This window comes from Symphalangus syndactylus, chromosome 15, assembly GCF_028878055.3.
Source record: "Symphalangus syndactylus isolate Jambi chromosome 15, NHGRI_mSymSyn1-v2.1_pri, whole genome shotgun sequence".
NCBI lineage: Eukaryota > Metazoa > Chordata > Mammalia > Primates > Hylobatidae > Symphalangus > Symphalangus syndactylus.
In genome coordinates this window covers 90,624,342-90,643,653 of record NC_072437.2, presented here as the reverse complement: position 1 = coordinate 90,643,653, position 19,312 = coordinate 90,624,342, and the positions used below count along the sequence as shown (strand labels likewise).

The window sequence follows — 19,312 nt, the reverse complement described above, 5'->3', positions numbered from 1 at the left end:
CTATAGTTCACACTTTTTTACAGAATGGCAGTTATACAATTTTAATTCCTGTTATTCTGCTTTTTTTCTGATTTCTAAAAGCATTAACATTTTAACCCTATTTAAGAGATGCTCCTCTAGGATGCGATTTTAGGAGGAAGAGATGCTCCCCCTTAAGAAGTATTCTAGAATTCTTCAAGTGTTAATTTATCTAATTATATTTGACACTTACTGGAGATTTTCAACATCCTGGCAGATGACAGGAGGTAGATTTTCATCCTTCAGAGCTTTACTATCCCTAAGAAAAATGCAAAACATGTATTAAGATCACTGAGATTTTAAATAGTTGACAGCTGAGTTTTAATAGTGTATTAGAGTATTAAGACACCAGAAAATATAGCAAAAAAGCACGTGTGGCTTCTCTGGATGATTTCAAAGTTCTTTATAAAAAACATAAATTTATTGTAAATAGGATCTATAAAATAATTTTGACAATTCATCTGACATGAAGATTTCTTATCTAAGAAGACTGGCATCTATTAAAAACATACTTAAAAGCGTTTGACTAAATGTTTAACAAAAAAATCAGAGAATACTGCAAATTGGGTGAGATGTTAAACTAAGTTCCCTCTGGCTTAAAGATTCTGACTGACAATTTATTCCGTTCCAAAATATTAATGTATTCATTAAAGAAAGTCTACAAAACTTCTCATAACGAGATGCTCAAAATACTTTTGAAAAATAACTTCAGTTAGTTCTTCAGCATGCATTTAGAATGAAAAAGTAAGACCTAGGCAGAGCTTACCGGAATAATAAATATTTAATGAGAACAAGAACAAGTGAAATTTGGCATGCCGCATGGAATCATGAGTTAGATTTCATAACCCTTATGCAGATCTTAGTTTCTCTAATCTTCTTCATTTAAATAGTAAGCTAAAATATACACAGGATGTTTGTAAGAAGTGAATTTGTCATTTATTTATGAATGCTTTATTTAATATAGTACAAATCATGTGAGAAAATATAATTGGTAATAAAAAGAATGACCATCTTCAAACATACAGATGATGTATATGGAGGCTATTCTTTTCACTGAAAACACCAGGACATAAAATGGGACTGGCACAATAATTCATATATTTTTTAAATGCTTCAAAAGTAAAGTTCCATGAGTTGTTCAATATTTAATAGACTAAAGAAATAAAACACACATATTTGTATTCATTTATATTATTTAGAGAAATACCAAACACCTTTCTAGAAATAGTTTTAAATTTTCTTAATGACTAAAAACTAAAGATTTGACCTTTCATTATCTTACCAGAACGCATGTCTATTATTTTACTTTTAACAAATACCATTATAAAAAAGTTTTTTCTCCTAAATGTATATGATATTTGCTTTCAATTATACCATCTGCCTACAATTTAATTAAGTTAAACTCTTCAATTAAAATGTCTTAAGGGTAAATTTGTAAACTTACTCTGGTCTTGTTCCCGTTTTATCACCTAGAAAATTCAAGAAGCTTCACGTAAAAAAAATTGGTAATTGAACAACATACTCCAAATACAAGTTTTAAATTAACACAAATTAAAGTATAAATATAAACTGTTAAGCATTTCTTTGCTTGCCTCTTGAACATCATGTGATGTCATGACTTGTCATGAACTCAGAAGCACAGCATTTTATGAAGACATCAGTACACATAAGTAGATATATGGCAGATGTACATCTACTTTCAAGGGCAAGAATCTTCCTTTCTCAACCATCTTCCGTGAAAAATATCCTGTATGGAAAATTTATGTTCTTGCCTACCAGTTTAACTCCTGATAACTTTACCTGACACTTTTTAAGGCCCTATCATTACAGAATACTATGTCAGATTACCTGAACTTCTCCAATCTGACAATCCCTTAAAACAATTATCACAATTTATCTTCCCATCTGCCATGAATACCTTCTTTATCACACCCTCACAACAATCGACGTATTTTTTAAAAAACCTTGCCAGTTATGTAGGTGAAAAATGCCACTTCACAATAATTCTTAGTTTGTATTTGGTGAAGAAAACCATTTTCTTCAAATGCTCATGAGACAAGTATATTTCTCCTTTCGTGAACTGCTTGTGATTTGCACACTTTTCTTGAGGTGTTTTTCTTATATATTTCTAAGAGCTATTTCAACATTAAGTATATTATTTGTCTCATTTACATAATTTCATATGTATTTCTAATATTAGACTCTTGTAAGATGTATCTCAATTTCAGAGATGTTAAGATGTGAAAAAATAAGCACCTAAAAATCAAGCATTTTGGGCAGACTGCTTGAACCTAGGAATTGGAGACCAGCCTGGGCAACAGGGCAAAACCCTGTGCCTACAAATTTTTTTTAAATTTCTGAGACGGAGTCTCACTCTAGTGCCCAGGCTGGAGTGCAGTGGCGTGATCTCAGCTCACTGCAACCTCTGCTGCCCAGGTTCAAGCGATTCTCCTGCCTCAGCTTCCCGAGTAGCTGAGATTACAGGTGCCTGCCACTGTGCCTGGCTAGTTTTTGTATTTTTAGTGGAGACGGGGTTTTACCATCTGTGTACTTGTGGTCCAAGCTACTTAGGAGGCTAAGGTAGAAGAATCACTTGGAGCCAGGGAGGTGGAGGTTGCAGTGAGGTGAGATCACACCACTGCATTCCAGCCTGTGTGACAGAGCAAGACTCTGTATCCAAAAAAAAAAAAAAAATCAAGCATTTTACTTTCCTCATTTACCTTTTACCTCTGCACATGGGGTTTTACTTTTTTACCTCTTTCATCCAACTGTAATTTATGTTTCCGTGTTTTGTATTTTATTAAAGATTTTTTTCTTTCATATTTGGTATCTCTAAAATTGCCACCTATCTTCTACAGATGTCCTAGATTTTATGAGACATGGAAATAAAAATAGGGATTTAATGTTTTTCCAAATAATTCACCAACTTTTAAATTGACTAGCATATTATTTCTTTGATATGACATTTTATTATATTTTGTAAATACTTACGTACACACAAACATGTATATAAAAAAACTTGAGCCTGTTTCTACCATGGATCCCTGATTACCATGGACCTCCAATTAATCTACCTAGCTTTGCCTCAGTAATACACGTGGAGCACTACAAAAGCTTCCTAACAGTTCTCCACGTCTATTCTTGCCTTCCTGAATGCTATTTTCCATATGGCTGTTGGAATGCTCTTAATCTTAAAATGCAAATCTCATAAAATCCCTTTAATAGACTCAAATTGCCTGAGGTATTAATATAATGACAAAACTCGACATGGCAAATAAGGACTCCATGACTTCTGGAACCTCATCTTTCTGCTCTATGGCTAATCTGGCCTTCTATCATTTCTTCGAAAGGGTCAAGGCCCTTCTCATCTCTAGTCTCACTTTACACTGTCCCCTCTTCACTGAATGCTGTTTATTGCTACTCTCCATCTGGGTAAATCCCACACTGGTACTGCAGGGCCCAAGCTAACTGATACAGCTACTAGAAAAAGAGAAATCATTTGGATTAAAAAATCAATCCCTTGATATGAGCAACAGATAAAAGGGAACTGGGATGTAGTAATCAGAGATCCACAGCAGAAACACACCCACGTTTTTTATATACATGTTTGTGTATACATAAATATTTATAAAATTTAATGTCATATCTAAGATATTTATTGCATTTATTCTATGTATTCTCCGTGCTCAACTCTATCTTAGGTACACTATGAAAGCAGGAAGATGTGGGGAGGGGCAGAGGAGGGGAGATTAATTTCATACATTTATTTACCTTACTCTTCTGCCTTAGCCTGCTCTTCGAGCCTAAAAACAATTATAATAGAGAAGTACTCTCATGCTTAAAATAAAAGTAACAAAAGTGGTACCAAGCTATTCCATTTGAGTAAACAAATAAGCTACTAAGGCTGCTTTCCTAATTATGGAGTTGCTACAGAGAAAACTAAGTAAAAACAAACTTTAGAAATTAGTCAATTTTCATTGAAAGAAAAATCTAAGCTTTGTAAAAGTTTAAAAAGGTTTTACCAACTTTAAAATAGTAATTCACCCTAGAATAGTATCTCCTTATAATAAAACCTGTGTCTTTTAAAAAAAAAGTCATATAGATACACAGATACTATTTCACACCTTCATCCATTTATCTTTCTTCAGAGAAGTTCAATATGGATGTATATACCCTCGTATATATGGTATATATTCTAGTGAAACATGCTTTCATCAGAAGCAGAAGAGATGGTGCAAAACAAAGTAACACAAAAAACAATAAAAACATTTTCAAAATGAATTTGGATTAGCAAATTTTTAAAACCAAGATTCAATGTGGCAAGGGCACAGCAAGAAAGGTATTTTCATACTGGTTAGGGAGTAAACTGGTAAAATCTTTCTAGGAAAGCGATTTCACAATCTATACACTAAGAGTCTCCAAAATATCCCTCTCTTTAAGCCAATGATCCAATTTCCAGGTATTTTCCCTAAGAAATAACCAAAAATATAAACAAACATTGATAATAAAAGGAGACACCTACATGTCTGGCTCTGCTAAGGTTTTACAAATAGTAACCCTCAAACCATTTAACAGATAAGGAAAAACTAAAGCACATTATATAAGTAACTTCAATAAGGTCAGAGAGCTTATAAGCAGTTAAGCCAGGATCTGAACCCAGGCAATTCCACTCCAGAGTAGACACTCATAAACTTACTATATTAGGTTGCCTTTTTAGATAAAGATGCCCAGTGTTTTACTTCCCAGAGTAAAACATCTGGAAATAAACATCTAACAAGAGAACAATGGTTGACTAAATTATCCATCCATAAAACTGATATTAAGCAGCATTAAAATATTTAAAAAGAATTACCAACAAATGCTTCTGATATGTTAGATAAGAACAGACTACAAAACAATACTGCATATGTATCATGATCCCTATTAAAAAATACATATTCGTATACACATTAAGATAGCTACGTAAGACATATGCACACACAAATCTGTTATCTACAAAAATAAAACCTTAAATGAACAACACACACGAAATTTGTGAAATATTAATACAAACAAATTTAAAACTAAAAACTGTTACTACTAAATATACAACTACTAATCTTCCACACAAAGGAATTTTGAGCAACCTAGACTTTCCCTCAACAGTACTGTTAAAACATAAGGTTACAACAGCATTACTTACTCTTTTTATCTGAGGAGCTACTGAAATCTATACCACCAAGGCCTTCATTGCCTGCAGTTGAAGTAGCTGCTGTAGTTCCCAAAGTCAACCCTAAAGCATTCTGTCCAAGTCCTATAAATAAAACATAACTTATAAATTCCATCGGAAGACTACAACAATTTCCCCTTACTGATCAAAGGACTCTAACGCTTTTCAAGTTGGATCCTAGATTTTCTTCATATTTGATTTAGGCAAATAACAAGAAACAAGCCTGGAGCATGTTTTGGCCAAAGACTGATAACCTTTCTTGAATTCAATGGCATACGTAGTTTGGATGATGCGATTTTTCATTATTACAAGGGCCAGAACGTATATCAATTCAATATGTAGACACTCAATCTTTATTTGTTATAAAGGGGTTTTGTTACAGAGGGCTTTTAAACCCTCTCTACAAAAGCAGTTTCAGTTGGTGTATTTTCAGATGAATACATCTTGTCTTCCAAACACTTTGGAACTACATACTTTTAAGACAATCTAGTGTGAATTTATAAGATTTGAATATAACATGTATTGAATATAATTTCATACTCCCAAGTTCTTTTCACAAAACTTATAAAAAAGTATTAGAATTCATTTGTTTATTTAAATCTTCCCTCACTGACAAAAGGAATGAAAAGGACCAGACTATGGTTAATCATAAGTCATTAATGTATACTTGTGAGTCAAGTAGCAAAATTTCAAGAATCTTGTGTCGATAAAGCTGTACTTCTTTTTTATTGTTATTATTGTTTTTAAGATGGAGTGTCGCTCTTGTTGCCCAGGCTGGAGTGCAACAACATGATCTCGGCTCACTGCAACCTCCGCCTCCCAGGTTCAAGTGATTCTCCTGGCTCAGCCTCCCAAACAGCTTGGATTACAGGCATGCATCACCATGCCCAGCTAATTTTGTATTTTTAGTAGAGACGGGGTTTCACTATGTTGGTCAGGCTGGTCTTGAACTCCTGACCTCAGATGATCCACCTGCCTTGGCCTCCCAAAGTGCTGGGATTACAGGTGTGAGCCACCATGCCTAGCCTAATAAATCTATACTTCTATAAGACCATGCATTCCTGAGCTGATACAATTTTTGTTCTTTTTAGAAGAAATGTTATCTCTAGATCAGTTTACTGACTCCTTAAACAGGCTCTTCTTTGTTTCCTTATCTGGTTAGTCGATATTGAGAAAGCGGAAAATGTATTTCTAAAATATGGCTAATAGGCTGGGTGCGGTGGCTTACGTCTGTAATCTCAGCACTTTGGGAGGCCGAGGCAGCCGGATCACTTGAGGTCAGGAGTTTGAGATCAGCTTGGCCAACATGGTGAACCCCTCATCTCTACTAAAAATACAAAAATTAGCCAGGTGTGCTGGCACACACCTGTAATCCCAGCTACTCAGGAGGCTGAGGCAGGAGAATCTCTCTTGAACCCTGGAGGTGGAGGTTACAGTGAACCAAGATCACGCCACTGCACTCCAGCCCGGATGACAGAGCCAAGACTCCATCTCAAAATAAATAAATAAATAAATAAAATATGGCTAATACATCCAATTATGTATGAAAACCATCATTTTATAATTTAGTTTTCATATTTAAAGGAAAATATGCAGATTAAAGAGAAAAAGTCACCTGCTCAAAGTACTAAAATAAAAATAAGTACATTTAAATATAAATATTTACTATTCTGGAGAATAAGTACCATCAATTACCTGATGTTCCTGTGTTTGTACTCTGGAAAAGTGAACCTCCCAAACCAGCTAAGGCTCCCCCTAAAGAGAGGCCTGTTGATGCAGTTGTAGTTGTGGCTGTTGTCCCACCCAAATTATTTAGAGTAAATCCTGTGGATGCTATAAAAAAAGAGATAGTAAGCTTTCAAAAGGCAACTTATTTAACAGCACCATAGAAAAATACAATGTTTTTAAAAACTGACATCCATGATAAAATTGGCTCTTTGGAAGAACTACTTGCTAAAAATTACATACTTAAGAATAAAGAGAAATAGCAGCTTTAAAGCAAAAATCTGTGACAGAAAGAAGGGTTTTGAGGAGTATTAGAATGGTACCAGGTAACTGATTCTAGATAGCAATATTGTCTTCAATCCAGGCCACCAACTTCACCTTCATATTAAATGAACCATTAGCCAGGCAAGGTTTATGCCAAGTCTTTGTCTTTCCCTGTCAGTAAATGGCTCCTTCAAAACAAAGTCAATATTAACAGCTTTACATTTTACCTCTCTAGCCCTCTCCCCTGCTTTGCTCTCTAAATAAGGACTATCTCCCAAGACAGCCTCTCCTGCTTCAATGCTCAAAGCTGAATTTTCTTCTTTATAAATCAATAATTTCTGTAGTAAGGTGACTATCTATGTTCTCTAACCAGATAAAATTGAAATTTAACCATTAAATGCAACGGTTTTTCATTCTGCCTCACCTGCTGGAGTTGATGTCAGAGCAGACGAAAGAGTCAGACCGCTAGCTGAGGTAGAGGTAATAGGTAGAGCAAATGGTGTGGCAGATGCTGCAGGTTTATTGAATCCTAAACTGAAGCCTGTTGTAGCTGCAGATGTAGTGGCTGGCGTTCCTATTTAAATAAATAAATAAATAAATAAACAAACAAACAAAATCCTACTTTACTTGTAAGTGTTCTATTATACTGGTTTCAATAAGGATCCCTAAAAGTTTGTGATACTACCTTTTGCCAATAGAAGAAGGGTGTATCTGTGAGAGAAAATATGTAAAAGTTGAGACTAAACCATGGTGAACACAAAAAAGATGGCTCTTTAAGAAAAAACAAAAGAATGGCCAGGTACAGTGGTTCACGCCTGTGATCCCAAAACTTTGGGAGGCCAAGATGGGCAGATCGCTTGAGGTCAGGAGTTCAAATCCAGCCTGGCCAACATGGTGAAACCCTGCCTCTAGCTAAAATACAAAAACTAGTTGAGTGTGGCGGCACACACTTGCAACCCCAGCTACTCGGGAGGCTGAGGTATGAGAGTCACTTGAACCTGGGAGGGGGAGGTTGCAGTGAGCTGAAATCGCGCCACTGCACTCCAGCCTGGGAGACAAGTGAGACTCTGTCTCAAAAAAAAAAAAGAAAAAACAGAAGAGAAAATCCAATCGATGTGATACATCAATTTTAATTCTACTCCTAGATTGACCTCTAATGTAGCATTTATCCTCCTCCTTTCCCTCTCAGCAGAAAAATGGTCCCTCCTCTCTAATACTCTATCAATAACCATTCTCTATTCCTTTCTTCTGGCCCTTGTGTCTCTGTCAGCCCCCAGCTGTCTCCCTATTCCTTTTCAGTCCTTTTTTTCTGCAGCTCTCTTTCTTCTGTTCATGTCTCAACTGACACTTCCTACGGTTCCACTCCTACTTCCTTAGTTCCCCAATGACTCACCCACTTTCATCATTTCAACTAGAGGTAATTAAGTCTAAACTGACATTCACCTAAGTCCTCATTGTCTAGTTCTATCTTGATGTCCCTTTGGCCTCCTACATATCTCACCACAAACAGTTTTTGCTACATCTCCAACCTTGCTCAGTTGAATTGCTCAAGCCAGAAACCAGTCATCCTTGACATCCTTTCCTTCTCCTGTACTCCATTAGTTACAAATCCTGTCGATCCTACTTCAGAAATATCCTGTACCACAAGCATCCTTAAAAACCTTAGCTTAGGCCGTATCTCTCTTAAGAACTACTACAACAGCATTTACTTCTCTGGTATCAGCCTCTTCTAACCTCTAATCTATTAATAAAATTATCTCGGTTACCTTAAAAAAAAAAAAAAAAAGGCCAGGTGCGATGGCTCACGTCTGTAATCCCAGCACTTTGGGAGGCTGAGGTGGGCAGATCGCCTTAGGTCAGGAGTTTGAGACCAGCCTGGCTGACATGGTGAAACCCCGTTTCTACTAAAAATACAAAATTAGCTGGGCGTGGTGGCACATGCCTGTAATCCTAGCTACTCGGGAGGCTGAGACAGGAGAATTGTTTGAACCTGGGAGGCAGAGGTTGTGGTGAGCTGAGATCATGCCATTGCACTCCAGCCTGGGCAACAAGACCGAAACTCCATCTCATAAAAAACAAAAACAAAAACAAAACACAAACCAAAAACCCCCACAAATATCCTGGTGTTTCTGCCCAATTTAAGGTTCCTATTAGCTCTAAAATAGTCTAAAGGCATGACATATACCTCCCTTTCCTATCTGGTCCCAACCTGCTCCTCAAATCTCAACTCTGCCCACTATTTCCACCTCTGATTTCTAAGCTCCAAAACCAAAATATTTCATACTTCCCAGAAAGCTTTTATGACTGGGCCTTTGCACTTGCCACTCCTCCGTCCGAAATGCTTCCTGCCCATAAAGTAAACCATACTGTTTTCTTCCTCTGCCTTCCATGGTGCCTCTCCTACATCTTTTAGGACATTTATCAGATTATACAAGAACATGTTAATATACCTGCCTATCCCTTTCACCTCACAACAGACTGACTGTCTTGCTCCAACCCTTAGCAGTTCCCAGTGTCATCATCAAGGACCATCCTCACCACCAGTGCCACAAGATAATATTCAACGTTCAAGGCATTGTGTATACAAAAGGCCGCGTGGTTAGGAAGTAGTAACTGCTCAAACAATATTAAATAAAGAAATGTATGAATGACCTGCCTGACTCAACCTGAAATCACTGAGAGAAAAGAAGCCAGAAACTATGCTTCTGGATTGCCCTGATCACTAGAAGTTCCTGCCAGAGTGCAGTGCTTTAAAATCATGTATGGGGTTACAACCTCAGAAAACAAGACTCAGGCTTGGTGTGGCTCAAGCCTGTAATCCCAGCACTTTGGGAGGCCAAAGAGGGCACGTGGCTTGAGGCTAGAAGTCCATGACCAGCCTAGGCAACACAGTGAGACTTTGTCTCTACCAAAAAAAAAAAAAAAAAAAAAAGGCCGGGCACAGTGGCTCATGCCTGTAATCCCAGCACTTCGGGAGGCCAAGGCGGGTGGATCACCTGAGGTTGGGAGTTCGAGACCAGCCTGACCAACATGGAGAAACCCCATCTCTACTAAAAACACAAAATTAGCCAGGCATGGTGGCACATGCCTGTAATCCCAGCTACTCGGGAGGCTGAGGCAGGACAATCACTTGAACCCAGGAGGCGGAGGTTGTGGTGAGCCGAGATTGCGCCATTGCACTCCAGCCTGGGCAACAAGAGCGAAATTCTGTCTCTAAAAAATAAAAAAAAAATTAGCCAGGGGTTATGGTATGTGCCTGCAGTCCTAGCTACTTGGGAACCCCAGAGAAGATCGCTTGGGCCCAAGAGTTTGCGGTTGCCATGAGCTGTGATGGTGCCACTGCACTCCAGCCTGGGCAACAGAGGAAGAACCTGTCTGATGGGGGAAAAAAAAAAGCAAAAAAGAAAACAAGAAGATTCACTTGCTTGTCTTTGTAGCTAATCCAGTCCAAAACTTTGGTGATAAACAGATGTGTTGTTTTCTGTTAATAACAGGTGTAGCATCCAAATGAAGAAAGTCTGCCAATCCTTAACTTAAAACTCAATATAAGAGCTTCTGAATGTTCTTTCATTTCCTTCTCCTTTCCTTTCACATTGTTTACTGCCATCCAGAATGAAAGCTGGCTGAAACCCTAGTTATTCACATTCCCTTTAGCATAACACTACAGAAGGTATTATGCGTTTGGATATTAGTTCAATACCCTCAATTTTATAGATAACTAAAAGCCCCCAAATATTACCTAAGGCCTCACAAGTATTTTAGAGGCTTAATTCCAAAATTTCTGGCTTAAAGTTTGGTGTTTTTTCCACTAACTGGAGTCAAATGACTAAAAAAGTAATATGAAATAAACTTCCACATTATAAACAATTTCTGCATTTAAAATACTTTTCTGAATTATAAAAGTACTCTACGAAGTCATTCCTTTTTTTCATACTCAAATACTGAAAGGTTCTCCGATAAGTCACCATCTGTGATATACACTTTTTTCTATACCCCAGCTCTGTGAGATATAAGAGAGAAGACTAGAAAGATCACTCAATTTATTAAAATTATTAGAAGACCACAGAGCTGGGATCTTTCCTCAAAAATTCTTACCCAGAGTTAATCCTGTAGTTATAGTTGTTGCTATTCCTGGGGACAAAAAGAGAAATAAAATTTAATCATCAATGAAGATGACATTCTTTTGGTTTACTTGTCATAAGGGAAAGACTTAAAATCACCCTCAGGGAGTGACAACACTTCTAATTAGAACAAATACATATCATAGTATCTGCCACCATAACCACTAATCATGCATTTTTCCCATAGCACTGGTTTTCATATTACAAGACATACATAATTTGATTAAGGAATAAAATTTATAAAATGCAAATAACTATTGCTTATAACAAAATCAAGCAAGACCAAAAAAAGCAACTCCAAACAAAATGCTACACTGAGCTATCTCAAGCAGCTCACTGACTAATCTGCTCATATTTATTCCTGTAGTTCTTCCATTTTCTAGATGTGGCTGTGAAATGTGCTGCACCCAAAGCTGGAAGATCAATGCAAAAAGTAGTAAGAATGACCAAGAGGCTCTAAGGGTAGAAAATGAAGGGTAAATAAAGAAGCAACTTTTTAAATGGTCAGCTCCAGTGAAACATTATTTTTCCAGCTGTACTAAAAACAAAAACTTTCAATTGTTTTGAAATCTTCAAGTCCTTTACCTATTGCCCTTTTCCCACTTGTTTTAATAATACAAAAATGTAAAACATCTCTTAGGAATGTAAATTATAGACCAGGCATGGTAACTCAGGCCTATAATCCCAGCACTCTGAGAAGCCAAGGCAGGAGGATCACTTGACCTCAGGAATTTAAGACCAGGAGGAGACCTCTTCTCTATAGAAAGTAAAAAAGTAAAAAAAAAAAAAAAAAAATTAGCCAGGCATGGCGGTGCACCCGTGTGGTCCCATCTACTCAGGAGGCTGAGGTGGGAGGATCACTTGGACCCGAGAGGTTGCAAGGCTACAGTGAGCCATGATCATGCCACTGCACTCCAGCCTAGACAACAGGGCAAGACTGTGTCTCTATAAAAAGAAAAAAAATAGAAATTATGTTACAGTAAGGGTGCTGATCATCTCATGTATGTTAATGTTCCAAATTGATAAAGCTGGCTTAAACAACAATCTCCACTAAGGAAAAACATTACATTATATAATCCAAAAATTTAAATTAATGTTTGTATGTTTTCCTTCCTTACATCAGAGTAGATGACAGTCAATGATTGGGCCTATCACTAGCACTTAATTCCAATTCCTTGCATTTCTTTTCATCTTAGCATTTACCATTTTTTAAGGTCTACTACCAGTGATGATCCTTGTAAAGGGAGATACAGGACAGAATTTAGGAAAGAATATCCCAAGCCTACTCTCTGACAATGTGATCAGATCCTCCTCACCTGTATTTGTTCCTCCTAGAGTGAACCCAGTGGCAGGTTTAGATCCAAAGAGCCCGGTTCCAAAACCACTTGAAGGAGCAGATGTAGTTGCTGGAGTTGAAGTACTTCCAAGATTTCCAAAATTGAGCCCCACAGAAGGGTTGCTTATTTAAAGAAACAAAAACAAAACAAAAATCACATGCACAAAAGGAAGTCTACTAGAGCCAATATTTACTTAAGAAAAATAAAAATTAACTCTTTAAGATAATTTCATTCACGTAACATATCTAATACATTGTCATAGGACCCAAAAAGAAAAATAAATTTACCTTTAACCCACCAAGTTCAAATATGTCTCCGTTCTTCCTTAAAAATAAATCCACATGTAAAAGTAGTCTTAAAAAACACAATACCAGATTTCAGGCTGGGTGTGGTGGCTCACGCCTGTAATCCCAGCACTTTGGGAGGCTGAGGCGGGTGGATCACAAGGTCAGGAGTTCGAAACCAGCCTGACCAACAGGGTGAAACCTCGTCTCTACTAAAAATACAAAAATTAGCCAGGCGTGGTGGTGGCGTGTGCCTGTAATTCCAGCTACTCAGGAGGCTGAGGCAGGAGAATTGCTTGAACCCGGGGGGCAGGTTGCAGTGAGCCGAGACAGTGTCACTGCACTCCACTCTGAGTGACAGAGCAAAACTTCCTCTCAAAAAAAAAAAAAAAAATACAATACCAGATTTCAAGAAAAACAGTCTACAGCAATAAGGATTCCAGATCTCAAGGTAATCATAAGTAGGGATCACAATTATTCTGCTTTCACCAATTTTTGCAACCTAGCATATTTTTAAATGGCCATAGAAAAGTTATTTTATCTTCACTAGCTCTCCGCTGCTACATTACCACATTCATGGGGCAATGTGGGGTTGGGGAGAGCATAGAGTTAGGTATTTTACCACCAAAAAAAGGATAGAAAAACTAGTGGGGACATTTCCTGGCAAAAGTTAAACGCAAAGCAAAATCACCCTGTCTCAGGATCATGTATTCATTAACAGAAACTCTTCAGAGCGCCTTGGAAAGCTTAAAAAAAGAACAGCTGATAAAAACAAGTGAATGTGAACAAAGTTCACAACTTTTCAACTACTCTTATCAAGACTCAGAGGTTCAGATTTGCTATGAAAAGGTGGGAAGACAAATTGTGAAAATAAGCAAATTTTGACAAGTTGACACTTCAAAAATTATGTAGGAGTTAAGGGAGACTATACAGCATAATGGGGAATTCTCTTTATCCTACATATTTATCTTTATTATTTCCTTTGCTGCCCTTCCATAAAGAATAATCACCATGGGAGAACCAATGTCATTTTTAAAGTCTCAAAAGCCCTGGCAGCAGTAGTGTGACTCGGTTCCAGTACCAATCTCCCCATGTTCTGGTACTTGTGTGCCATCACTTAACCTTTCTGAGCCTCTATTTCCTCACCTGCAAAATAGGAATTAACAGTACCCACTCGGCAGAACTTTTTTTTTTTTTTGAGACGGAGTCTCACTCTGTCGCCCAGGCTGGAGTGCAATGGCACTCTGCAAGCTCTGCCTCCCGGGTTCACACCATTCTCCTGCCTCAGCCTCCCGAGTAGCTCAGACTATAGGCACCCGCCACCACGCCCAGCTAATTTTTTATATTTTTAGTACAGACAGGGTTTCACCATGTTAGCCAGGATGGTCTCAATCTCCTGACCTCGTGATCCACCTGCCTCGGCCTCCCAAAGTGCTGGGATTACAGGCGTGAGCCACCGCGCCCGGCCAGCAGAATTTTTTTTTTTAAATATAAGGGTTCGGAGCACAGGATGAATTAACTTCAATAAATGTTGTTACGACTGTTATCATTAGGGATACTTATAAATTCAACTAAACATATTATGTACAAGGCGTTATGCCAGGAATAGCAAGGGAGCAGAAAGATGTCCCCTAGCCAAGGAACATGCCATTTACCAGGGGGTTAAACAACACAAATAACTGTACTCCAAGCCAGAAGAGTTCTCCAAGTTTCTTGGGTCTGGGTGTCTTCAATTTCATAATCAGCTTAAGAAGCCACTCAGATTTTTGCAAACATTGGGGGACAAGGAGGAAAAGAAATACTCAAGCAGTAGATAATGCAAGCAGTAGAAACGTACACACCTTCAGTAAGTTTAGAATTACTATACGGCAGATTATAATCAAGTACCAAACGATGGCAAAGAGATACTGCAGAAGTTTGAGGCAAAGAGCTAATCACTGTGAGGGGAACGGAGGTGGAGGAGCTTATTAAGGGGTAGACCTTGAGATGTGCCATCCATACTGAGCAGGTAAAAGGAGAGGAAGTACTTAGTTTACTACTGATTTTTAAAATGTGTTTGTGTGCACCTTGGGCATATGAAGGCGAGGCAGGAGACAAAGCAGGGGGGTAAGCTCTCACTAACAATTAAAACACAGATCTTGACCAGGCCGGGTGGCTCACGCCTGTAATCCCAGCACTTTCGGAGGTTGAAGTAGGCAGACTGCTTGAGCCCAGAAGCTTGAGCCCAGCAGCTTGAGACCAGCCTGGGCGACATGGTGAAACTGTCTCTACCAAAAAAAAACAACAACAAAAAACTTCCAAAAAACAAAAATTAGTCAGGCGTGCCGATGCACACCTGAACGTAATCCCAGCTACTCAGGAAGCTGAGGTGGAAAGATAACTTTAGCCCAGGAGGTGGAGGTTGTAGCGGGCTGAGATTGCGACACTGCACTCCAGCCTGGGAGACAGAGTGAGGCCCTGTCTCCAAAAAAAAAAAAAAAACAAAAACAAAAAAAACCCCCACAGATCTTTAAACATTTAGTCTTAATTTAAAAGGTATTTTTAATAACATATTGCTACAATCAAAACTAAGTGAGATATCACACACACAGAAACCTAAGTGAGCGCTACAAGCAAAAGAATATAGTATGTAACAGCTATATCCAGACAACATAGGTAGTACAACCATAAAAGGGACATATATGCCAAAACATTTAGCTTAGCTGGTGGTAGTCTGATCATATTGTTATTTTGACACTGTTGTGTGTATAATGTGGAGTAGAGTAAATGAGTATTTAGGGGATACTAAAACATTATTGGCGGCCGGGTGTGGTGGCTCACGCCTGTAATTCCAGCACCTTGGGATGCCGAGGTGGATGGATCACCTGAAGTCAGGAGTTTGAGACCAGCCTGGCCAACATGGTGAAACCCCATCTCTACTAAAAATACCAAAAAAAAAAAAAAAAAAAAAAAAAATTTAGCCAGGTGTGGTGGCGTGCCTGTAATCCCAGCTATTCAGGAGGCTGAGGCAGGAGAATCGCTTGAACCCATAAGGTGGAGGTTGCAATGGGCCGAGATCACGCCATTGCACTCCAGGCTGGGTAACAAGAGCGAGACTCTGTCTCAAAAAAAAAAAAAAAATACACACACACACGCACACATATATATAATGTCTTGACAACATAACTGAAGACATTATGAAGTATTACATAATGAAAGTTGAAAATACTGCCAAAGAAACACATCAAAATGAAATTTTTCTCTACCACAAAAGCAAAAGAGAAATTTTGGTGGCAGTGAAAATTTACTAAATTCAAGAAAAACAAAGGCTACCCTAGACTTGACCAATTATTGCCTCAAACCAATGTTATATGCCAAGGACTTGATAGGATGTGCTGTAGAAAAGCCAACTTGACTCAGTCACATCCGGAATGTTATTTTAACTTGCCCAGCTTGCCCTAATGCAGACTTGGTAGCTAACATAATAGTTAACATTTACTGAGCACTTAGCAAGTGCCAGACTTGATGCTAAATATTTAAATACTTCATCTCACTCATCAACTCAGGTAATATATTACACTCCTTTTCCAGATGTGAGAACTCCCCTAAAATGACCAACCTCAAGACATCAAATCACCAGGTAGCACTAGGGGCTGTCAGGCCTCCCAACCAGCACTCTAACAAATTTATGTCGGACAGTCTCCTCTTTCATTAATTTATCCAAGCCTCTCCAGAACTTGGGTAATTTTTTATAGCTTATTACTAATAACTCATTTGCTCAAATTGTTATTAAAGCCCTTTTTCTATGCCAGGCACTGTCCTTGGGACTGACGATGAGGTGGTAAGTTAAGACTCAGACCCTGCCCTCAGGCAGTTTCTAGTCAGTGAGAGACACAGATATTAATTATTTTAGTGCTGATATCTAATAACAAACAAGTTAACAATAAATATAACAAACTGATTACAATTGTGATCAGCACTCTAAGAGTACTAGGAGAATGGAAATCTCCCCTAGACTGACAGGTCAGAAAAGGCCTCTCTGGGGAAGAGACCATTTGATATTTGCAAGGAAAGGGCTGGCAAAGCCCACTTGAAAAGAGAAAAAGGCCATGTTGCTAGGACAGGCTTTCTCACACTAAGATCAGGACCATGAGAGAAATATAAAAATTAATTCATCAAGTCATAAGCAACATTAAAAAAAAATAGAAAATATCGAAGTGCATCCCATGAAGTAAGAGTATCTTTCTCTGAAACTTTATTTCAGTTATTTGTGTGCAGGTACTGGTGTACCGGGTGGTAGTTGTGTGTTTGTTTTTAACAGTGGGTCTGGATAGCTAAAATAAAAAGACGGGCTCAAGAAGAGTCCCCAGAGGTTCCAGCAGAAGTGGACCTTGCAGACTATGGTAAGTTTTTTTTTCTTTTTTAAACTTCATTCTAATGATAGTGGGTAATGATTAAAGGGGGAGCAATGGGAATTTTTTTAAAAAATTACTCAGGCTACAATGTGGCAGAACAGATTGAAGAAGTTGATTGGAGTACTTTTCATCTAAAACAAGAAAGACAGCTGGTTAAAAATCTGACAAGAATCAGAATTATTTTCATAAGAATGTAAGGATCAAGAGAGCAAGACTCTTAATACCTAAAACAGAGCCTTGCACATGGGAATCTGTCCAATAAATATTTGTTCCATGAATGACAACAGCCTGAGCAGGATTGTGGAAGTGGAAATAAAGACAAACAGATATGGCAGAAGTAACATTATTAGGACCTGTTGTTGAGCGCGTAGAGTAAGAATAACGGAGGTATGGATGAAAATTCAAATTTCTGAATTGACTGTGTAGTCCGTGGTTCCTCCTCCTTCCCTTTTTAAACTGCAGGTCATGCTTAAGTATTTGCCTTTTAAATCTACAGCCACATCTTTTAAGCTTCAGGAAGTATCTTGTTGACAGCGTGCACACTCCTTAACTTTATGAACCCTTCCACCTTTATCTTAAAAAAAAAAATTGAGTTCTAAAGCTTAAATCTCTCATTAAAATGTCTCACCACTTAGTCTCTTTCTGGACAGTTATGTTTTTGTCGCCACCTGAACTAATGGGTTGCACAAAAACGAGGAACATGCTACCTACGTTTTGTAATTTAAGTAAAAGACAATACTGAGTTATTACAACACAACATTCTTGCATCAGATATACTAATCTGCACATACTGCAGAAAATTGCCACTAATAAACACTGTAAAAAAGTGTTTGTTTTTTTTTAACAAAAACAGATAAGGTCCCATGTGGCACAAAAGCTTGAAAAGCTGGTTAAAAACCAGTTATTAAAACACCGTAATATCCAAAACCGCAAATGCTGCAATGAAATCGGACTTATCTAACATAAAACTCCACAATATGCTATAATTTCATTCATTGACTCAATGTTCATTCTATACCTAAGACTGACACATCGCTAAAGCTCCGAGGTAGACCCCCAGGCCCTTCCATGCAGTCAAGACCCCACTAGGTCCAAACAATGCCTGAACTATACATGGATTCTGGAAACCTCACAGCACAGAACCCATCCCGCCCTCCACTTCACCAGGCCGCGCTGGGCCCGGGTACCGCGGCGAGAGGCCTACGACGCTGGGCGGCTAGATTAAGTGCTTCTCTCCAGCCCCATTGGGAAGGAAGCCAGCGGGAAGAGAGAGGATGGGGACACCAAGGGAACTTTGCGTGGGCAGGGGTGGGGGTGAATCCGGCCCAGGAAGGCGAGAAAGTGCGGTTACCTAGACGCTCCCGTTCCGAAGGAGAAACCGCCGCCTGCGCCGGTCCCGCCGGCGGCCACGGTGGTGGAGCCCAGAGTCCCGGACCCGAAGGAGAACCCTGTGGACATGTCTGGCCGGGGCTCGACGCGGTCAGCAAGGCGAAAGCGGTCTGGGACACTTCTCTCGCCTCAAAGTCGAGGCGGGCCGGGCAGCATCTCTCTCGCCCGGCACTGACCTGGCGGGAACTTCCAGCCCCAACAGCGGTGAAGGCAAGGCTGAGGGGGTGGAGCAACCACGCAAAAGTACGCCCGACGCTCGCCGCGCGCACTTAGCCCGCCGGAAGTGAAACCGCCGCGCAGGGAGACCTGGGACGTGAGTGGGAGATCGGCAGCCGCGCAAGGCACCCTGGGACCAGGCGGGAATCGGCGCACAGCCTAATCTCTTAAAGGAATAGGCTCCCAGAGTTTAAAAAAGTAACACTATTTCTGTCATTTTTTAGTTCTTCTGTCGTAGCATCTGTACTGACATAATCCGCACTTTAGGGTGATGAATGTCAATTGCTGCTTCTATCTAGCCTCCTACCAAAAATGATGCTCAGAATCGCAGAATCGGGGAGGTCCCTCCTGAGCA

General features: G+C 39.0%; 1 protein-coding gene across 8 annotated transcripts in view; it reads right to left on the bottom strand.

The window, feature by feature from the left end:
• NUP58 (nucleoporin 58) overlaps positions 1 to 19,088 on the bottom strand; it is a 48,232-nt gene extending 29,144 nt beyond the window's left edge. For 5 of the 8 annotated variants that reach the window (XM_055244101.2, XM_063619247.1, XM_055244099.2 and 2 more), the window contains exons 1-8: positions 18,704 to 19,088; positions 12,654 to 12,796; positions 11,312 to 11,347; positions 7,641 to 7,790; positions 6,923 to 7,060; positions 5,201 to 5,311; positions 1,463 to 1,487; positions 212 to 277 (exon numbers count right to left, since the gene is read on the bottom strand). In XM_055244101.2, coding sequence (XP_055100076.1) covers positions 212 to 277; positions 1,463 to 1,487; positions 5,201 to 5,311; positions 6,923 to 7,060; positions 7,641 to 7,790; positions 11,312 to 11,347; positions 12,654 to 12,796; positions 18,704 to 18,810 — 776 coding nt within the window. In that variant the 5' untranslated portion in view covers positions 18,811 to 19,088. The remainder of the gene's footprint in view (positions 1 to 211; positions 278 to 1,462; positions 1,488 to 5,200; positions 5,312 to 6,922; positions 7,061 to 7,640; positions 7,791 to 11,311; positions 11,348 to 12,653; positions 12,797 to 18,703) is intronic. The other 3 variants (XM_055244100.2, XM_063619246.1, XM_063619248.1) reach the window with 1 other exon arrangement.
• Positions 19,089 to 19,312: the final 224 nt, after the last annotated feature.